The sequence below is a fragment of the Syngnathus acus genome, chromosome 2, assembly GCF_901709675.1.
Source record: "Syngnathus acus chromosome 2, fSynAcu1.2, whole genome shotgun sequence".
Taxonomy (NCBI): Eukaryota; Metazoa; Chordata; class Actinopteri; order Syngnathiformes; family Syngnathidae; genus Syngnathus; species Syngnathus acus.
This window is the reverse complement of record NC_051088.1, coordinates 18,828,818-18,851,332: the sequence shown is the minus strand read 5'-3', so window position 1 is coordinate 18,851,332 and position 22,515 is coordinate 18,828,818. Positions and strand designations below refer to the sequence as shown.

The 22,515-nt window shown below is 42.8% G+C and overlaps 1 protein-coding gene across 3 annotated transcripts; it reads left to right on the top strand.

Moving 5' to 3' along the window:
- The first annotated feature begins 2,295 nt into the window (after positions 1-2,295).
- On the top strand, positions 2,296-22,221 carry plcg1 (phospholipase C, gamma 1). Of its 3 annotated transcripts, none has more exons than XM_037276672.1 (33): positions 2,296-2,591; positions 3,405-3,706; positions 7,903-8,055; positions 8,131-8,224; positions 8,307-8,354; positions 8,756-8,840; positions 8,963-9,046; positions 9,409-9,431; positions 9,513-9,582; positions 9,668-9,769; positions 10,594-10,712; positions 11,120-11,205; positions 11,526-11,646; positions 11,861-12,029; positions 12,232-12,354; positions 12,616-12,717; positions 12,872-13,059; positions 13,681-13,881; positions 14,352-14,471; positions 14,588-14,768; positions 14,890-14,967; positions 15,046-15,149; positions 15,277-15,370; positions 15,448-15,520; positions 16,200-16,363; positions 16,528-16,624; positions 17,112-17,336; positions 17,409-17,557; positions 17,780-17,894; positions 19,435-19,596; positions 19,680-19,768; positions 20,172-20,437; positions 20,514-22,221. In XM_037276672.1, exons 2-33 carry the CDS (start codon positions 3,490-3,492, stop codon positions 20,554-20,556), a joined length of 3,945 nt encoding a protein of 1,314 aa, XP_037132567.1. In that variant the 5' UTR covers positions 2,296-2,591; positions 3,405-3,489; the 3' UTR covers positions 20,557-22,221. The 3 variants fall into 3 exon arrangements, with proteins under 3 accessions (XP_037132567.1, XP_037132576.1, XP_037132560.1); XM_037276681.1 differs by having other exon boundaries at positions 2,296-2,595; positions 15,451-15,520; XM_037276665.1 differs by having other exon boundaries at positions 2,296-2,595.
- Positions 22,222-22,515: the final 294 nt, after the last annotated feature.

Below are 22,515 nucleotides of genomic sequence, written 5' to 3'. Positions count from 1 at the left end.
AAATGATTTCACCTTCTTAAGACCCAGAAATATGCATGAGGACATTTGTTTTATATTTCAATAGAATAAATGAAGTCACAGTTGAGTAATGATGTGCAAAACTCTTAATTTTGTGGCAGCAGCATTTTCCCTGTATGCAAAAACAAAATGATAAGCAGCAATTGTGCCTATGAATAAACATGGCTCATTTGAAATTCTGCTAAGAGTTGCAGGAAAACATAGAGTGTGTATTTAAAAGACTACATTTTGCATTGTCACTCTTTTTTTCAACATCTGAACACGTCATGAAATATAAAACATTGAACGTACTCACCCAAACTTGCATGAACACACTGCACTCCGAGTAGTCTTTTGCTCCGCAGCACCCTGCATTCTTCGAGTTTTCCACCTCTGGCAGATGTGTATTAGTCCTCCCGTGGTCTGATACATGGAGCACTTGCATCAGCCTTTAACCCTTGGACCCTAACATCTGGGTCATCTTCCTGCTCTGAAAAATCGGACTAGTCCGTCATGCTGACCCAAGAAGGTCATGGCCACTTCTGCAGTGCATGAAATTTGAGGAACTGCATGATGTTCTTCTTTGAAGTGCTAAATACACGGAGGCCTTGATGACTTTATGATGTATGTGCATGTCTAGGTAGGAGAGATATACTCATATTAATTTGTTTTCAGGGCCGATACCGTTACTGATTATTCGTGGAGGCCAATGACCGACATTTTAAGTGAATATTCATTTACAGTAAAAAGGAATATTGGTGCATAATTTTTTTAAATAATACAAACCCCACTTACATTCATTTAAATGCCAAAAGGGCATATGTTTATTCAACATCCGCTTTTCAGATTTACAACTTCTTTCTTCATCTTTTTTCTTAAATAAAAAAAAAAGTTCATTTTAAAATTGGACCGAAATGTTCAAAAAGAAAAATTGCAGGGAGTTCCAAGGCTCAGCAGCACCTCTTATAAAGTACAATGAACATTTCAACAAATACATAGCTCACTGGAGTTTTATGAAGTAGATATAATTTAAATGTTAATCATTTACACAACCTTGCTTAAAGCTCGAAGAGTGCAGCATATCTCTTAAAAGGTTAATTGAAATTAAAAAGTAATGAATGTAAATGTTATATTCTAACAAAACATGTGACCACGAATACTGTTATTTCGTCAATATATTTATGCTTCTCTGTTTACGTTCAATCCACCGATTGAAAGGTTAAATGGCAGCAACATAGATGCAGCCGTTGAGCATCTTGGCTCATGTGGGAAGTCAGTTTGGAGCTGTTAGCTGTTTGGAGGGTCAGGCCGCACTGAAGAGGTGGTCCACCCTCCCTCACCGATGGCCCACTGCTATTTATATTTAGCCTCCTCCTCTAGCACAATGGATAAAGGAATGTTCTGTGTTTTGCCCGGTCGTAAGGCTTTCACCTTTCAGGGTGGTGCATGGGAAACCGGCGTACAATGTAGCTGAACATGTGCGAAATCCAAATAAAAGAGGTCAATAAGACACTGGCCAGGCTTTTGTGTTGAGATTCTCATGCAGTGGTTGTGAAGACATTGTGGAAGGAACCTTGTTGTGGACTTTAAAGCAGAGTGTAGTGGCTGAGATTATCTACCGCAAGACTTTACCTTTTGAGATTGAACTTGTTGTGTCTAGTGTCATGACGGGTGGGTTCATTTGATTATTTTCTCTTTGACAGGTCCAAGGAATGGGACGTTCCTATTGAGTTGATACCCAGAGTTGGGTAATTGACATACCTGACCAGGACTGGGAATTCAGAAAGTAACACAACAGGGTTCCAAATTCAGGGCAACTATATCACAGGTGTCAAAGTCAAGGCCCGGGGGCCAGATACGGCCCGCCACATCATTTTATGTGGCCCGCGATGACAAATTGTGCATCAAATTTGTGTGTCATTACTAGAATTGCAAATTGTCTTTACTTTTAATATCTTTTTTTTTTTTTTTTTTTAAATATTTGACCAGTTTTAACTCATTTGATTTGAAGACAAGTTATTTGTCAGTTTGTTTTGTAGCTTTTACTGTCTATAATATGAGGTGCTCATACATTCATTTGGGTTGACAGTCATAATGGCCCTCCGAAAGAAGCTATGACTACAATGCGGCCCGCGAAATAAAGGAGTTTGACACCCCTGGTATATATTAAATGTTGGGTTAAAAACTGCCCAATTTTGGTTCTAAAAATTGGACCGGCTCAGGAAGTTGTCTCAATAATCGATCAACAGGCGTGTATTGCTTTTATTGTGAAAGACATCACCGGAAATACGAGGTTTTCTTGACGCCACTCGTAGTCGCAGGGAGGAGAATCGGCTGGACTACCAGTTGGCGACTTGAGCAAAAAGCAGACGCGGGTACCGTTGGCACTGCTCACGCGGATTGCCTGTCCCTCTCTATGGATTGCCAGAGGGGAGGCGAGAAAATTGTGCGTTTTGTCGTCGGGAGCTGGTGAGTCCCCCGGAGGACTCGGCGGTGCTCAAATCCCGGAAAAGCGGACAAAAAGCAGAAGGCAACAAACGGGAAAGGGGAGCAGGCAGCCGTTAGAGATGTGCGGTCAGGCCGAGATTGTGGTGGTAAGTCCAGCACAACACAGCATCTACTGCGACGTGTCCCCCATGACCCCCCCCCCCCCCCAATTCACTTTTTTTCCGACCAAGATATGAAAGCAGACACGTCAAGACAGGAGAGAGTAGCTCTTCTTACCTGAGCCCTGTGAGGGTCTGAAACGAAGCACAGCAGCATGTCAGCGGCCCAACAACATGCTAGCTCACTCTCACCGGCCACGATTTTAGGCTGAGGAAATGGCCAGACGACGACGCTTGTTTCCCCACTCGGTTGTTTGCATCCCATGGCCACAAACGAGTGACCCCCCCGCGCGCGCGCCCCATAACAATGTTGCATAAACGGATTGCGAGATATGAACGCTTGGATGTGGAACGTGTACGGTCCAATGTTAGGAAGAAAGTTACTGTGTTGGGATATCAACTTCAAGACACAGTAGCTTCCCTGCAAGATATTCTTTTCTTTTCATTTATTTTTGTCGTAATGGCAATTGATATTTCTATGCGTTCCATATTTCAAACTATGAATTCACAAAAGTCAAAACTAACTTGCGTCTGTCGTCTAGCGTAGTTACATTCTGACGACATATACAATGGATCCTTGTGTCTTTCCCCCTCAAGCTAGAAAGATGAGCTGAACTTTTATTATTAGTAACTACTGTTGACCAAAATGCTTTTTAATCACACCTTGAACACTCCCTTGTTTGGCCAAATATAAATCGGAATGGTAAATATTCAGCCAATGCTGCCAAGCGTTCCACCAGGCTGCGTCAAATGCTTGAAAGTATGTACGAAGCTGACACACTTGTAATCGTTGTTCCACAGGCCTCACTTCTTCGTCTGTTGTAGGTATGCCTGGGCTGAGCATATTGTTCTGAAAGGAAACGGATAACAAACAGGGGAAGTGAACATGGCTGGGACCGCAGGCTTCTTTTCCAACGGGCCCGTTGCGTGGATGGACAACGACGCAGAGATGAACAACCTCTACCGAGACCTGGAACTGGGCACAGTGCTGACGCTGTTTTATTCCAAAAAGTCTCAGAGGCCAGAGAGGAGAACTTTCCAGGTCAAGCTGGAGACAAGGACCATTATCTGGACCCGGGGCACAGACAAAATCGAGGGAGAAAGTGAGTACCCATCTATACACTTATACACAATACCCAAATTTCGACTTTTATTCGTGCCCTGCATAAACTACCTTGATACTGATTCTATCTATATCGAAAAGCGCTTACTTCATAGCTGCATGCATGTCTTGTTTTCATCTGCAAAAATTTGTTGTGGCAATTTTAATGTCTAAAGTTTTAGATGGATAGACGGATGGATGGATAGATGGATGGGTGTGGATGGATTGGTTGTGCATACATGCTTGGTTTAAAATGTTTTGAGAATGTAATGTGTGTTATGTTCGGTACTGCTATTTAAAACTTGATTTGGTCAACTTTTGAAACAATATTTCCTATAATAATAAGTTTTAATGTTCTCAGGCAGTGTCTGCCTGCCTGCCTGCCGTCCGTCCGTCTAATCTTTCTGCAGTATCTGTCGAGCGAGCCCGTCTAATCTACCGATCTTTCTTGACACCAGTGACGAACTAGCCACATCAAAGTTCTTTGTTCGCAAAAAGATCACAATACCGATTAAGTCTAATGCTGGACGCATTCAAGTTGCAGAGCCTCTCGACTGTGCCCAGTTTAGGCATTTAGGCATCCTAATTTCACAATGTAGTGACTGAAAAAATCTAGGTTATAACGTACATCTAATCAGGCGATAGAGGGTGTAAAAAATCTACTTGACTCTAAAAAAACATATTTACATTTTCATATGTACTAATGGATGACGTATTGAAGCTTAGGAATGGTGTTGCAGTACATGTACTAATATACTGTCAATTTCAGTTGACAAAAATGACTCAATACCTTAATTTCTGAATATCATTACTTAAAAATAAAAAAATCAGCCAATGCCCTCCAACAAAAAACAGGGCTGCCGCGCAGCGCGTTTGCCACCGCATGAATGCTGAAGCGCCTCAGTAATGTGCATCAGCCGGTTAAATCCTTCTCATGTAAATGAATAAATATCCACATTTATTGTGCGTGTAAAGAGTAAGTGGATCACTCAGATCACTCTTGCCATGTCACAGCTAAATGCTTGTACTTGAATATTTGTCTTACCGTTTGTCATTATCTCACTTTTGTGGTGAACAGAGAGTGTCATAAGTGGTGTAGAGACAAATAACCATCCGCACTCATACCTACAGGCAATTTGGAGCGCTTGATCGACCTACCACGCATGTTTTTGGAATGTGGGAAAAAAACCGAGTTCCCAGGGAAAACCCACACAGGCACGGGGAGAACATGCACACTGTATATCAGTAGTGTCAATGTTAATTTTTTCGTGATAAATTATTCTAAACTGTTTGTATGTATTTTTTGTGCTACCAAATAGATACAAATTACCATACTATCTTTATAGTATTATTTTAATTAATACAAATAAAAGTAATTTTAAGTTGTCAGCTATAATTGCGTGGCTTTTTTTTTTTTTACTGATATTTTAAGTTTTTGCCATGGTATCATTTCAGTACTGGTATCAAGGTATTTTATGCCGGTTTAGTTTCGTGACAACACAACTTGGAGTGAAACTTTTCGCGAGCTCGTACACTGCTGGCGAAGTCCCATTCACTTGTGTGAGACATCCAGCTTGCATCCCTAAAAGTTCCGTCTATGATACACTGTGCTCCTATAAACAACAATAAAAATTAGTCTGAATCCCTGAGTCATGTACTTGGGTGCAAGTGCTGCACAAATCTACGAACATGCAGTCTTCCACTGAGTTGTGTAGTTTTAAGTCTACCTCTGGCCTAAGCAGGATGTACATGCAAATCTCTCATACACACCAGTTCATGGGTGTAATTTGATACTTCTTGAGAGGTGAATTGATGCCACATTTGTGTTCAGGAATAGGTTGTGAATTTTTTTTTTACCGCTGGGAGGTCCTTATTGTAATTGAAGAAATTATCTTTTTTTTATTTTTATTTTATTTCGGCAAGAACAACAAACTTATTACAACTTCATTTCACATTTAGTTTTACATGACTCGTCGAAAAGGGAAGTGGTTTGAAGCAATTCTGCTTATCTAGTCCCGTCCCGATTACAATCAAGGGTTTCACTGCCAGACGCACAATCTACATTTGCTGGTCCAATTCAAAATCACTGTCCAATTTAACACCTACAGTAAATTTGAGACTGTTGATTTTCGATATAAACACCAGTGGAAGCCAATTAACTTAGTGTTATGGGCTGCACTTTTTGAATGTTTAAAAACAAAAAACACTCACCGCTTGACTGTGTTTTTCCTGTTACATTCAAAATGCACAAAACCTAACTGTCTGCCTATGGAGATTTTAGAATCTGTTCTATATGTAATCATAAGAGATCAAATGCTGTTCCCACAATATCTGTAATCGAGACCACAAAATATTTTGTGACTTGTAACTCAAAACCTGAGTGTGCACTCATAAGAACAAGCGGTGTTGAAAATGGCTGCTTTGTTGTGTTGTTCAGAAATGCACACTTTGTTTGTGGACATAAGAAGTGTTCGTAGGAGGCAAGATGCAGAGCTGAAGGAAGTGTGGCAGTGTGGTGCACAGGCGACATGCGCTCATCTCCTCTAATAAGGTTATACCTCTGCCTACCTCCTTATTTCCGGCATCTGCTCAAGTAGGCCCCCACAAAGTTTGACACAAAGGACTGAAACAAATCAACCTGTCCTGGTTTCCGCACATATGGTGAACTCAGTGACGTGTAGCTTGGGGTGGGGAATGGGGGGGGGGATCATACAGTCAATGTGAGAATGTTCCGATACTTACTCTCTTGTAGCATACTGTTATTCTCATTCCTGCATTCCTTGTCCAAAATGCTTCTTCATGCTAAATCACAAGCTGTCACAATTCCCGCAACAATGCCAAAAGGTTTAAAAGGATCTGACTGTGCATTGAAGCCCAAGGTAGGATCAAATCCAAGTCAGTTATTGCAATGTCATGCAAAATAATATATGGCGGGCATCATAAAGCCGTTCTCTTCGCAACTAACTGTTTCATGTTTCCCCCTATTTAGGTAATTGTTAACATTTCAAAATTCCCCCCTTATTCATTACAAAAATACTTATAAAAATAAATGAATAATACAAAGCAAAAATATCAGTATGAACAAAAAGAAGGTAAACACCGCCACCCCCCAAAACAACAACAAAAACAATGGACTTAAAACCACTTCCAGCCATCCTCAGTCCATCTGGTTTTTTTAAAATTCTCTTCCCTTGTCATTCATCCACGAAAAGGGCAAAATGCCCACCTCTGTTTATCATTTTTCAGGCTCTAAACTTATCTGGGCATCATGCGGTTATGGTATCAAATCAAAGTTAAACGTTTGGACACCATTAGATTCGTCACCGCATGTAATCTTTCACACGGCCACTGCAAACAGCAGTGTAATTCAGTCCAGGGTTTTACTGCACTGCACGCTGGCACTCGTAGGAAATGTCGTTGACTTCGGGCAAAACACTACATATGGCGCAGCCATAATCAACAAGAACTGGAAAGTTCCCTAGTGGGGCTTTTAAGATGCAATACAGGTGAAACCTGTTAACGGTTTTCCACATTTTAGCATGGTGAAATTCATCGTGAGAAGACTCGGCTGTTTTTTTGGGGTGTTGGGGGAGGGGGTGTTCCAGAAAAGAGCATTTACACCTTAACACAAACAGATGTGGTGTGTAGGCGACAAAATCACAGGAAGTGTGGTGCAGGAGCAGGAAGAGTGTCAAGAGCTGAGAAAAAAAACATGTGATTGTGTGTGTGTGTGTGTGTGCGTGTTTGCGTGCTTGTGTGAGTCCCCTCACTGCCAAGGTCTTAAAAGCAGCCCACATGCATACCTCTGTGTCCACTCATTAACAAGAGGCAGGTTCCTAAAATCAGCCATATGTGTCATTGAGTATAAAAGCTTGATTGAATTTGAACTTGGTAAGCAGCCAGCTTTCGCTTCTCTTTCCCCAAACTCATACTGCTAGCTTTCTGGGGAGGGAGGAGGAGGTGGTATTTATTTGTTGTTGCATCTTAAACGAATAAAACATTTCAATCTCTCTTTCTACGAATGTAGCGGGGTCAGAGGCTTTCAACAAGTATTCTAGGACACAGTACAGCTTCATTGCATTTCCTATCCATACATTGATTTTCCGAACAACAGATCCACGTTTAACCAAGCCATAGCTCAGCTGAATCTTCCCAGCACTTATGTCGTGTCATGTCATATGTGTGCCTTATCACCAGTTGACATCCGAGAAATCAAAGAGATCCGACCCGGGCAGAAGTCTCGTGACTTTGAGCGCTATATGGAGGACTCTGCAGCCAGGCTGGATCAAGCTCACTGCTTTGTCATTCTGTACGGGACAGAGTTCCGCCTTAAATCTCTCAGCCTAGCAGGTATGTTTTAAAAGGTGTTTGTATGTCTGGAAAAACACGTAGCGTCTTTTTAAAAATGATTGTCATCGCTTATAGCAACATCCGATGAAGAGATGACCTTGTGGGTGAAGGGGTTAAATTGGCTTGTTGCTGACACGTTGCAGTCCACAACGCCACTTCAAATAGAGAGGTAAGGCAGTACAAGGTGGACCACGTCTTGGCATTTGCCGTCATGTTTTTAATGCATCATATCCATCATTGTTTACATTTAGGTGGCTGCGGAAGCAATTCTATGCCGTTGACCGCAACAGAGAAGATAGGTAAGTTGCGTGGGAGTGTTTTTCTGTTGTTTTAATTTTTTTGGGTGGGGCTGGGTTCTGTGTTTGACCACCACCACAACTGGTATCATGTATATTTAGCGTGGTTTTTGAAGCGGCGGTCGATTGTACTTAGAGAAAAGGGAGTAAGTTTATGAGCTACACCAGGCTTGCGTAATGTTAGGTGTAGGCAAGAAACTACATAACCTCCCAGCTAAAGACCATCAGTTTTTCATGCTGCAGGAAGCAGCCCATGTAAGACTTATAGTAATAGACAGAGATGTTTGTCTGTCGCATCCTGGACAAGAGAGTAAGTCCCCCTTTTCTGTCCAAAGCTTTCTGTTAATGGGACGTGCATCTACGTGCGTCTTCATATTTGTGTTTGAAATTTTGCTCTTGTCTAGGATATCCTGTAAGGATCTGAAGAACATGCTGAGCCAGGTCAACTACAGGGTGCCCAACATGAGGTTCCTCCGAGAGAAACTTCCGGTAACCTCACTTTACTTAACAATCTGGCTTGCGCTTCTGATACTTTTCCTGGTTGCTTTTGTATTTATCACAAAGCTTGAGGTGAAAGACGGAACCTTGTATTGTCCTCGTCTTTTTTTCAGGACTCTGAGTGGAGAAATGGAGAAGTGTCCTTCAGCCAGTTTTCGCAACTTTATCGCAACCTCATGTTTGATGCTCAGAAGAATGTAAGTTTATATAACGCATCTTGAATCTGTTCATAGACAAGTCTGTCCGAGGTTGTGCATCCCCCCGGCCTCGACAATCCACCCCCACAGTCCGATGCCATTCCCCGGGCACGCTTCCTCCCCCATCTGCCTGTTCTCAAATGACTGCAAGATCAATACAGTCCAGTTCAAAACTCACAAGCCCTTCTGATGAAGGCCATTAGGACACACATTAACACACTCCTACAGATGAAGAGGAGGCAGGCTAGGGCATATTTAAAAGAAATGAATGCCTGCCATGACTAACCACGCTCATACAACACAAGTTTGTGCCCATCCTCAGGCCTCCAATTAAGTGACATTTTTTCCCTCTTTCCTTTCAGCTCGAGGTCCCATTTTTGCAGAGGTAGGCCAAAACTAAACAAATAAGACAGTGCTCAGCCGCATCCCATATGTGTGCTTACTGAGGCATTACTCTCTCCGCCAGGTTCATTGACAGACCAGAGCAGAGGATCTCCCTTGAGGACTTTAAGAGCTTCCTGCTGGATTCTCAGATGGTAATAATCCCTCTGCCTTATTGCACATTGCTTCCCCTAATTCTTGAATAGGTTGGTGTTTTTATACACTTTGTGTTAAATGCAGGATATGTGGGCCACCGATAGCATCAAAGTTCAGGAGTTTATGTTCAGCTACCTGAAAGACCCTCTTCGAGAAGTGGAACAGCCTTATTTCCTTCAAGATGAGGTACGCATGCGCTTACATTTTTCTTTTTTTTTTTTTTACTTTCCCAATATTATTTTTAACTGCAGAGGCTTTTTGCTGGCTACTGATAAAATGTGAAATGGTATTGTTTGTGTAGGTAGGTGGTGCTTGGTAATTGGCACAGGAAAGCCCAAAGATGGCCTTAAACACCTCCCACACCATTAGAAAAGGTTATCTGTGGTATTGTGTTGGTTGTATACAGAAAGTGACAAATGCTCTCTGTGGTTGCCATAAAGCAGTGATGGACTAGACAGCAGAGAACAGAGAGCCCTTATGCAAACCAGCCTGTAGGAGTTGGTGCCGTCTCTGTTTTCATGGGGTCATATTATGGCACATAAAAGCGCTTCATGCTGGGAATCAAACACTGAAACATCTTGCGACATTCTCCACCAAGTCTAAAACCTCTTCAACTCTTCTGTTTTTTTTATAAACATTAGGAAAAGCCTCCAATATATCACTGCCATCGGGCGGAACATTTGTACCTCCAAAAAAGAGAGCAAGCCATTTTCAACACTTTATATTGGTCAATAATTTGTAAAAAATAATATTAACCAATAGGATAGGTGAAAATTACCAAATTGTGAAATAGGAAGTTCCAGCCTGGTGCCAGTGATATGTGACATATCAAACAATATACTTACATCTTGTTTAATTCATAACTTGGTTCCCTGTAATTTTACTGCTCAAGTTTCTATTAAAGAGTAGTTATGTATATGGGAATATTATTGATTCTACTTTATCGTCCTTTAACAAATTCATACTCGCTGAGTAAAATATTATTTTGTGCTTTGGTCTGGCCTGTCTAGTTCCTGACATACTTATTCTCCAAAGAGAACACCATCTGGGATTCCTCCTTGGACCAAGTATGTCCAGAAAATATGAACAACCCTTTGTCCCATTACTGGATCTCCTCTTCACACAACACGTAAGGGTCCAGCTAGTTTCTGTCTATACTTACTGTTGTGTTACGGAACACTTGAGTTGGCGTCTTAGCATGAAACTTCCACACCTTTGGACTGACGTCATCAATCAGATATCAGTGGATAGTTCAATAGGCAAACTGCCTATATTTTGTCCGGAAACTATGTACATGTTCTCCTTCAGTTGAAAAGTGTGTGTGAAACATTGTTTGAATGTGCACCTTTCTATGTTAGGCGCCAAACTCAAAAGGGACAATGACAACAACATTGTTGATTTGATAGAGTTTGAAATGGGTGTTTGCACAGGGCAACAAAAGAAAAATTGCACCATGACGTACGTGTGTGTGCGGGTGTTGATACTACAGAGTGAAAGAGGTGTGCATACTTTGACTAGTCACATGTTTATTTTTAGGTACCTGACAGGAGACCAATTCTCCAGTGAATCATCTCTGGAAGCGTATGCGCGCTGTTTAAGAATGGGTTGCCGCTGTATTGAATGTGAGTAAACACTGGTCGCTCAGCTAATCTGCCACTGTAGCGACCACACCCTCACAGCCGCACGCATGCATACACAAAACCGCCACACACGTGCACACACAAAGCAGGTTCATAACTACTGTAAATGATCACACACGTGAACTAGTAAAGCTGGATTCTTTGACTTGCACGAAAGAGTTGGCATGTTATAGAAAAGGAATTACGCCTCTGACATGTGACTTCCAATACCAAGTTGAGGTTCACATCCAAATTGTAGCTCTGTTATACTGGTTTCCATTCCTTTTGACTGTATTTTGCAATCATGTGTTTTGTTTCTGCAGTGGACTGCTGGGATGGTCCAGATGGAATGCCAGTCATCTACCACGGGCACACCCTTACAACGAAGATCAAGTTCTGTGATGTGCTGACCACCATCAAAGAGCACGCATTTGTTACGTCAGAGTGAGTTCCCAGAGACTGTCAGGCCCTCTTCAGTGTCGTGTTCCAGGCGTCCCTAGTGATGTATGACAAAGATAATTACGGTGCACAAATAATGTGCGGGGAAACAATGTGACCTGAGGAAATTGTACTGAGTGAGAAAATAAGATAAGAAACGGCACCTAAGTGCAGTGAAAAGGGGAAGTTGCAGTTTTTTAAGTCTGATCTCTCCCTACAGCTTTCCCATAATCCTGTCCATTGAGGACCACTGCAGTATTGTCCAACAGAGGAACATGGCCACTCACTTTAAGAAACTGTTTGGAGACATGTTGCTAACCAAGGCGGTGGATATCGCAGCGGATGGCTTGCCCTCACCCAACCAGCTGAAGAAGAAGATCCTCATCAAGGTCGGGCTTCCTATGTCATCTTTTTAAATCAACAATGTACACTTAGCTCTTTTGTGGCAAATTGATTTCACTGTCTGCTGTATTCTCTCTTTGGCACACGTCATGTAATCATGTTTTCACACTCACATTGCATTGTTTTTCATGTTGTCATATAGTTGCAAATTCATCTTTCATCTGACTGCTCTTCTTTTCCATGTGGCAGCATAAGAAGCTTGCTGAGGGCAGCGCCTATGAGGAAGTGTCCACCTCCACTCCCTACTCGGAGAACGACATCAGCAACTCCATCAAAAACGGAATCCTATATTTGGAAGACCCGATCAATCATGTAAGTGCCTTCGGAACAGACTTAAACTTAACATGTATCTTCCGGGACACGTTTGTAATTTACGTTCACCCTTTGTCTATGTATACATATTATTGGCCTTATATTATTATTGTGTAACTGTATCCTTCTTTGAGCCAAATATCTTAGAACTGCTCTTCCCGGTTAGATGGTGGTCATATTTCTGTGCAACACATGGATGCTCTAAATAATTAATGTAGATCACACATTCTGCCTCCTCATATCCTGTCCCTCTCGCTGCAGGAGTGGTATCCTCATTTCTTTGTCCTGACCAGCAGCAAGATCTACTACTCAGAGGAGACCTCAAGTAATCAGGGTAACGACGAGGAGGAGGAGCACAGAGAGGTTCGTTGGCCTCACTTTACGTGACGCCACCCTGGGACCACACTGTCCCCAGCCTCTTTGTAGATCATTGCAACACTTCAATTATGTGGCGTCAAGTATTTCCTGTTTGTGGTGGGTTTGAGCTCTTTTATCAGTCCCTCCTGCTAATCGACAGGTTTCCAATGGGATGGATCAGCATGTCACAGAAAAGTGGTTCCATGGAAAGTTGGGCGCGGGGCGGGACGGGCGACAGATTGCCGAACGGTTGCTGTCTGAGTACTGCCTCGAGACCGGAGCGCCGGATGGCTCCTTCCTGGTTCGAGAGAGTGAGACCTTTGTGGGGGATTACACACTGTCTTTCTGGTATGGTTTTTTTTATGTACTTTCTGAAAAAAGTAATATGTACATCGTCATCTAAAGTAAGATGGCTGAATTGTTTGGTTTCACAAATTTTAAATGAATATTTTGGAGACATTTTAATTGAACTGAATACTTTAGATTTTCATTTTACACCTAATTTGCATTGGGGAATGGAGGACTGCAGTGAAACACTGATTCATCCTCGTGTGAGTGTGCATTTTATGGATTTAATATTGTCGTGTTTGGATCATTGACTTTGTCATTGCATTTACTCTGAATAAATGGAGTCACAAACAGAGTAATCAATGAAAGTGATGGATTGAATGTATATGCTCAAACCTTTCCAGGACAGGATAATATTGAACAAAATGATTTTTGAAGGTCTGTTATACAGGCTCGCAAGCACCCTGGAAAACCCCAAAACACATGAAAAGTTCAACCAAATACACTACTTCATAAATGCTGTGACACTCCTAATAATCCATACTAGCTAGCTACGTATTCATTATTATTATTATTTTTAATTTGTGAAAATGGCCATTCTAATACATTAAGTCACTGAGTGAAAACGAAGCACATTTGTCACATTCTTTTTTTTTTTTTCCTCTCACCCATCTCTTCTAGGCGCTCGGGACGAGTGCAGCATTGTCGCATTCACTCCCGCCAGGAGGCCGGCAGCCCAAAATTCTACTTGACTGACAACCTGGTGTTTGACACGCTCTTTGCCCTCATTAACCACTACCAGCAGGTGGCCTTGCGCTGCAATGAATTTGAGATGAAACTGACTGAGCCTGTGCCGCAGACCAATGCCCATGAGAGCAAAGAGTGAGACTCAAAAACATATTAAGAATGAAAGAATTGTTTAGAGGTTGTTTTTTTACCATGCAATCAGCTACATGTCCTCTTATTTGACAGAATTATAATAAATCTTTTTTGGACAAAGATTATAACACACACTAGGGATTTGTCTCAGGTAGATAGATTCTTAAAGTTTCAATGTTGATTCCTGGGTGGATTGTTTTGCATGTTTTGGATGTAATTACCCTTTTCTATTTTGAATTGAATGAGTCTTTTGCATAGCACTGAAGACAAACATTATCGTTGCTTGTACCCCCACTGGTAATCGCTGATTTAGGACATCGACACAAAAATATAGAGAAACATGTTTTCCTTCAATTAAAAAGTGTGTGGAATGCTGTGATTTGGTTGAATGCATTGATTAGAGTGCTCGGGTGATGATAAAATCTGAAAATGTACCTGTTCTAATCTGGTCTTTCCTCGGTTGTTTGTTCCAGGTGGTACCATGCCAACCTATCCAGGAGTCATGCTGAGAACATGTTGATGCGAGTTCCAAGAGATGGTGCTTTCCTTGTCAGGAAGAGGGCTGAATCCAACTCATTTGCCATTTCCTTCAGGCAAGTATAGCTCTGACTTAAATGTCACGTTCAGAGAGATTGTAAGGATAGATAGGCATCAATCATGTGATCGGCTGATAATCATTTGTTGTCTGCCTATGATTGTTGCCATGCAGGGCCGAGGGCAAGATTAAGCACTGTTGTGTACAGCAGGAGGGTCAGACTGTGGTGCTGGGCACTTCAGAGTTTGACAGCCTTGTGGATCTCATCAGCTACTATGAGAAGCACCCTCTATATCGCAAAATGAAGCTGCGATATCCCATCAATGAAGACACACTGGAAAAGATTGGCACTGCTGTGAGTACCACATTGGACTGACTAGAAACTAATCATAAATCAACTAGTTTGATCTTTATGTGGTTCTGGAATCTTGAATACAACAGTGACAGTCCGATTATGAGTTTGTCTCGTCTGATAGGAGCCCGACTACGGGTCACTTTATGAGGGCCGAAATCCTGGATTTTACGTGGAAGCCAATCAAATGCCTATCTTTAAGGTGAGTGTCAGCTGTGGAGACATTTCAGTTGAATTGCTACCTCTGACAATTCTTGAACTTTCTGTCTGCCTTTTTCAGTGCACAGTAAGAGCCATGTATGAGTACAAAGCCCAAAGAGATGACGAGCTCTCCTTCACTAAAAACGCCACCATCTCCAATGTGGACAAACAGGAAGGAGGATGGTGAGTTTGACATGCATCGTAGAAGGAGCTCTCATGCTTTAAAACATATCGGTGGTGATGAGTGCTGGTGGGAAGATTCCCGGAGTGGCTGTGGCTTTAGTTGATTGAAAAATATCACTTCTACTAGGTGGAAGGGCGACTGTGGAGGGAAGAAGCAGCTGTGGTTTCCTGCAAACTATGTCGAGGAGATCAGTCCGTCAGCCGCAGAGCCAGACAGAAATGTGAGGAGCAAATCCGGGCACCGCTCTGTGCTTCCTCGGCTTCACTCGATTCACCTATGCGCTTCCTTCATGTCCAGCAGGAGATGACAGAAAACAGCCCTCTGGGAGATCTGCTGAGAGGAACTGTGGACGTCTCCTCCTGTCAGATTGGTGAGCACCACCCTCTGCTACCCCCACTCCTCTTCCTGTTCGGTTCGATGGCAGCAGTAGGTGCCGGCACTCATTGTGCTAGGGCAGCCTTCTTCCAGGATTGCAATCTCAATTTCCAGCTAATTGTGCTGCATTTGATTTGTCTAGCTCTAGTATTACAATAGGCCATTTTTGGTTTTATTGCAATTCTTTTGTTTCTTTATTATCGGCAATCTAGGCCCTGCAGCTAGGCAGGGCACACCCATCTTGCATTGATATGCTCACTGTAGTGAGGCTCTAAAAGTTGCTTCTCTGTCCTTAGCTGTGCTTTTGTCTCCCTCTGGCGGCAGTAATGAGTTTGACAAGATGTGCATTTACTGACGTATGTGTTGAAATGTTAGATCCCAAACAAATGGATTAAATTGTGTAGGCCATAGAAACGGTATTGTCTTCACATTTGACACCTGTGTTTGATGTGCATATCCGTATGATTTATGTGCTTAGTCCTTCAATGTTTTGGGGTTTCACTTGCACTAATATCAAGTATTAAGAATTTTTCTAAATTGTTTTTGGAGAGTTCAGCAAGCAAATTACATGTACATAAATTTAGACAGTGAATTTAGTGATGGGGGGATGCTCACAAAAGTTGTGTTAAGACTCTAGTCTATATTTTTTATTTCTACATCTGTTTCCGGAACAGGTGTGCGGCCGGATGGGAAAGGAAGCAGGCCACATGTCTTCTCCCTTGTGCCAACCACCGCCATGCGCTCTGGACAAGTGCTGGAAGTTGCTGCCAGCAGTCAGGAAGAATTAAAGGAATGGGTTCACAAGATTCGTGAGGTGGCGATGACCTCCGAGGCAAAGGTGTGTGTCGTGTCCCCCCACACACACACACACACACAGACAGACACTTTTATATGCTCCTTTGTTTTGTACTTTCTGTGGTTCCAAAGTGACACATAACCACCGGAGCTTTTGCTCCTTCATTGGCTTTGGTTTCCTCACGTCAGTTGCGTGTCTTTCCATAGCTGGAGGAGGGGAAGATGATGGAGAGGAGAAAGAAGATTGCACTGGAGTTGTCCGACCTGGTTGTCTACTGTAGACCTGTGCCATTTGATGAAGACAGTAAGTTGTACGCAACTTTAATGGTGATATTGCAGTGAACCATTGTGGGTGCGCGTGAATGTGTGAATTTTCCTCAACAATTCACTGGAAAACTCGCCTGCTGGTTTCACGTCTCCGTGTTTTGAGGCTGTTTTGTGGATAAAGGCGTCAAAGCCTTGGCTGATAGGGAAGCAGTAATTTCTGTCACAGTTGTATATAGAAGTGATGCAGAGGCTAAAATACAAATCATTTTGGGGAAGGGCTAAGTTCGACCTGGGTTGTTAGCAGAAGTTACTGAGAGTTCACCCCACACAAGGTAATAGACATATTTCCTAAGGGTAATGATGTAAGTGACTTAGACATATCATTGAATTGTATTGGGAGCTACTAAAATAAGCTGTTATTAAAAATGGGGCATTAATTGCTCAATTTTTTGCCAGTCTGTACAAACTGTACAAACACTAATCCAGGTGAGTCAACACTGTCCTTGTTTCTCGACATCCTCTAGAGATTGGCACGGAGCGCGCCTGTTTCCGGGACATGTCTTCCTTTCCCGAGACCAAGGCGGAGAAATACGTCAACAAGATTAAAGGGAAGAAGTTCCTGCAATACAATCGACTGCAGCTGTCCAGGATCTACCCTCGAGGCCAGAGACTGGACTCGTCTAACTACGACCCTCTGCCCATGTGGCTCTGCGGCTCACAGCTTGTAGCGCTTAACTTCCAGACGGCGGGTATGCCCCATTTTTCACACTTTCCGAGTCAGAACGTGTGATTGTTTTACGCTCCTGCTGTCGCCTGCTCAGATAAGCCCATGCAGATGAACCAGGCCTTGTTCATGTTGAATGGAAGGAGCGGCTACGTCCTCCAGCCCCCCATCATGAGGGACGACAACTTTGATCCCTTTGACAGACACACGGTGCGGGGCCTCGCGGAAGTCACTCTTCAGATCGAGGTATTTCTGTTCTTGTCATCTGTCCAATTTTGTTGGTATCGGCTAAATGAATGTGAGGTTATGTTTTTTCCTCAACATTGATCCAATAGTCATGGTGCATCCCTAGATATGTTCATGTTGTTATCTGTTTGAACTGTTTTAACCATGTTAAGCACTCTGTGAGTTTGTTCCATGAAAAGTGTGATGTAAACAGAAAGTATTTACTTACATCTATTTTTAAAGGTGTTGGGTGCAAGGCACCTACCCAAACACGGGCGTGGCATTGTTTGTCCTCTAATTGAGATTGAGGTGTGTGGGGCCGAGTATGACAGCGCCAAGCAAAAAACAGACTCAGAAGGTGAGTATTGAGTGTCAAACCAAAAGAATTGTCTTGTCAAAAATCGATTCTTAAAGGAAAAAACAAGCTGCGGAGCTCTGCATGTGATAGTTAGCACCCTTAACTGTGCTGTAGTTTTGATTGTAACCAAACTAGAATTACCTAGGGTCAATTTTAAATAAGCACAGATAGCAAGTACTGGCACTTGATAATGCCTTTCAGTCTTGCAATTGAGATGATTTTTCGTTTTCATTCAGATTTTGTTAAACAAATGCAAACGGGATTGTTTTTTACTCAGTCGTGGGTATTCCGTCCCTGGGACAGAACGGTCAAATCCATTTGTCCTGCATGGACATCGATTTTTGCGACCGGAAGACGAGAAGTTTTTTTATTTATTTTTTTTAAGGGGGGGGGCAGTTTTGTCTGTCCCTTTAAATGTCTCCAACTGGGTCAAGTGCCGACTGACAGAGACACGCCCAGCCTGTCTTGCCTTGTATCATGCGCCAATACAGACAATACGAAGAATGAACGGCGCGCCGCTTGTCTCGAGCGAGTTCACTGTGTTTGAATTCTGGAGGTAATGTCGTCACTTTGCTTCAAGCAGACAAGAGGAGGAGCATTTCTCCATCCATCCAAAAAAAAAAAAAAGTTTACATCACACCATTCAATATGGTGACAGACGGATGTTGTGTTGGCAGCTAAATGCTGTCCTGGTTGTCACGTAAACAGAAACAATGCAAACCACTCACAAGCTGGCTGTGGTGTTGTATGACTCTCAGTCCACGGAATACCGATACCAGTATCGTACCTCGGTATTTCAGCATCAGAAACTGATACTACTACCATTCATTTTAAGTACTGTATTTAAAAAGAAAAATTAAAGCAGCTCACCAAGTCTTTCTTTAAGACAAGTATTCATACACACAAAGCCACCTGTCTGACAAGCTTATGTTAAGCTGCTGTGCATTGTCTGCTGTAAGACAATTACAGATTTCATCTACCTATTGTCACGATGATATATAAATTTCCCTTTGAGTTTCAAGTGGAGGACTCCAATTTAGTTTTTCTTTTAATTCCTCATTTAAAAAAAAGATTGAAGTTTTTCTTCGTTAGACGTGACCATGGAAAAACGCCAGTATTTTTAGTGTCATGGCTCGCTAAAACAACAAGTCGTTTATTTTTGGAATGGAATTTGTCTACTGAACTTTCAGCTACTTTGCATAGAAAATCGGTTCGTTTTCTAGTCCCAACACTGGAGACAAGCATATGCTACTGGCGGAATCAAGCGGGTAGCCTCCAGGGCATGAAGCTAGACAAGGACCCAGTGTGTCAGCGTGACGGACTGACGTGCCGCAGCGCGTCGCAGGCTCATCTTCCTCCGCCAAGCTTTCATGACGGGAGGAATGCTGGCTCGGCAAAGAGCGGGAGAGAAAACTTTGGGCGGTTTAACTCTTAACTAACTGCTATGCCGTATTTGAATTTATAGATTAGGCTTGTATGTGTGTTTTTTTTTAACGCCAAAACTTCATTGGTCTGACTGCTGTACTCTTTCCTTTTGCAGCTGATAATGGTCTGAACCCCACGTGGCCCAGAAAGCCGTTTCAGTTTGCAGTAAGCAACTCAGCCTTTGCCTTCTTGCGCTTCGTGGTCTACGAGATCGACATGTTCAGTGACCAGAACTTTCTGGCTCAGGCCACGTTCCCTATTCATAGCCTAAAGACAGGTACGCCGCTGGTGCATTCCCGTCACTTGCTAGCAACGCGGCGCCACCCTTGTGGTGACCTCTTGCCTTCTGCATTGTGCCAGGTTATCGCTCAGTCCCTCTGAAGAACAGCTTTAACGAGGATCTGGAGTTGGCCTCCTTGTTGGTCCACATGGACATCGTCAGAGGAAGAGTAAGCATTCATCTTATGTTCCTGAGAACACTGCCATCATGTGAATTGTGATACATTCCTACGTTTGAACAATTTAGTCTTCAGTGACTCTAATATATTATTATATATATATATATAAAGCTGATTCTGATTCTGAAAAGGGAAACAAATTTACAATTTTGGTCCAGATTTGAGAAGGAAATATGACAAGGTGCTGAGCCTGTAATGACACAATATTGAAAACAACAATTGTGATGCTCTCAGACACAAACCTGTGTTGTTTCCAAAACGGTCTCCAATCAGATGTGGCCATATGATCTCAATGTTACCAAACTTAAGACCATATTAATATTTGTATATGTTTGAAAAATGTAGACTAATAACATAAAACACCACCAGTGTTTTAACGCATGTCCCTCTCCAGGATGAAAACGGAGAGATCATATGCCCGTTCCTTGCGACCTCGTCAAACACCGCATCGGCCCACGCCGCACGGGAACGTTTCGGGGAGCACGGTTCAGCGTCATCCGTGTCCTCCATTGTGTCGCCCGTGCCGCAGTCGGCCGGTCAGGCCGCGGCGTCGTATAGGGGCCGGGAAGGCTCCTTCGACTCTCGCTACCAGTCACCGCTTGACGACTTCAGGGTATCGCAGGAGCCACTGCTCGACCACATGGACACGCAGAACAGAAGGTGTGTGCGGACTGGCGCGAGGGTTGATTAGAAGGTTCCAGACGTGACTCTTCTGTGGTCTTCGCCTCCCCCTCAGGATGCTACGGCGAACCCGAGTGGGCGGAGAAAACCGTGTCTGAATCCAAAAGCCGCCCCCTCCCCCACGACCCCCCCCAACAACCCTCCACATGCCTCTGCCCGTACTGATGATGTCACTGACTGCTGTGAATACTGTTTCCATGGAAACGCCCACCACCGCTTTGGCCTACATTTCAGGCAGCTCACACGATCCACCCCACACCTCGTTCGCCCAGCCCACTCACCATCGTAGAGGGACGGACCGCCACGCCAGAGAGAAAGCTGGTTGGTTGCTGCACACGGGAAGAAGACAAAAAGACGTTCCAGCTGCTCAGTGAAAAGTTTGAAAGGGTTTCCTGTTACGGGCTGTTTACTCATCTCTGTGTGTGAAAATGTATTTATTCCTGCTGTGCTGTCGCACAGACGACAGCAGCACCCGACCTGCTCTCAAAGAGCTCCCGTCTCCCCTCATTTTGAATTATTCCCATTATTTAAACATTCATAATGTGATCTTTCCATTTCCTTTCTATGTATATGTGTAAAACATGAGGGCTCTGTGACTGATTCAGCATTTTTCTCTCTCTCTCTTACTCTTTTTGTTCTTCGGGGCGATGTAATGCACCTCCTTTTTACATATTTAACTTTTTTTTGTGAAAGGCATCAGGAAGAAGTCATAGCTGGTGAGACAGCACATGTAGCCATTTTCTTTTTGTTACATTCCAAAAATCACAAACTTGCACACTTGCGTTTCCAGCAGCTCATTCATTTGTCCGGTTGATCTCACGATACAATTCGGTTCATCTCGAAAAAGTATTTTAATTCTGAATCGGTGGAAAATATTACAGCGTCATGATAAGAAAGCTGTCCATTATGGTCATTTTGTTGTAGGAGTGGAAAAATATGCCATATATTTAAATAAGTTCCACTACTGCCATCATGTGTTTCATAGGTTTTAAGTTGCACTGCCGATGCGCTTTTGTTGAAATGTCAACCATCATCTTTGTTTACGCCTTCTGGCTTCTGCATGTTTGTAAACTCAAAGCAGGCGGGATGCCGCTGCTCTGCGGACGGACGTCAAGGTGCCTTCAGTGGGTTCACTCGAAGCTCGTGAGTAACTTTGCCCTTTTCTTTTCTCTCTGTTGTGATGTTAGGTCAGTATTGTTGCTCAGTGTTCCAACACTGAGATTCCCAAGCCATAAGGGTTCATGAAGAGCTGGAGGTTCAAGCAGGGATGTTCAAAAACGCTTGTTCTACAGAAAGTTTTTAGAATTGTGAGTGTGTGTGAGAGAGAGAGAGAGGAGTGTGTGCGAAAGAAAGACTGGGTACCCCCGTATGACTTTTCCCCACCAGCTGTCAATGTTGCAGTACTGCAAATGTCTGTCTACACACCCCCATCATTCACTTGCTGACACACACACACACACACACACACGTCTCGACTGACTTGGTCTAAGCAACACGGAAAGACAAAACGCTGCCTGTTGCCCTTGTAATCATTTTTTTTGTTTTTGATGGGGGTCATGCAGTTTAGTGAAAGAGGTCAAATGGATGAGAAAGTCAACACCGTAGATGTGTGGTGCAAGGCCCCAAAGTGTCTTTTTGTTTCCTCACTGACAGTCTCGCCTGTCCATAATGTGCCTAAACTATGGAGAGGCAGTGTATTCATTTTAATTTTGCCTTTCATAAGAAACATATTAAAGCTTAAGAATAAAATACTTACTACTTAACACAATGTTGTCCTTGTTCCGCTATGTAAAGATGCCATTCAGTCTTGAGTTGAAAAGTAATAATAGTGTTGACAAGCTTCAAGTGCACACAATTTTGGATTTTGAGTAGTGAAATATTTTGACATTTTATTCTACAAATACACTTGTAAAAATGATGCATTTAACCTAAGTAGAGAACCTTGGAAAAGTTATGTTTTACAGTCAAATGTACATAATGTAAATGCTCCATAAAAATAAACGTTCGTATGTCGAGGACGTCAAGGAGCACTTGATGCTATGATACAAACAAAAGTC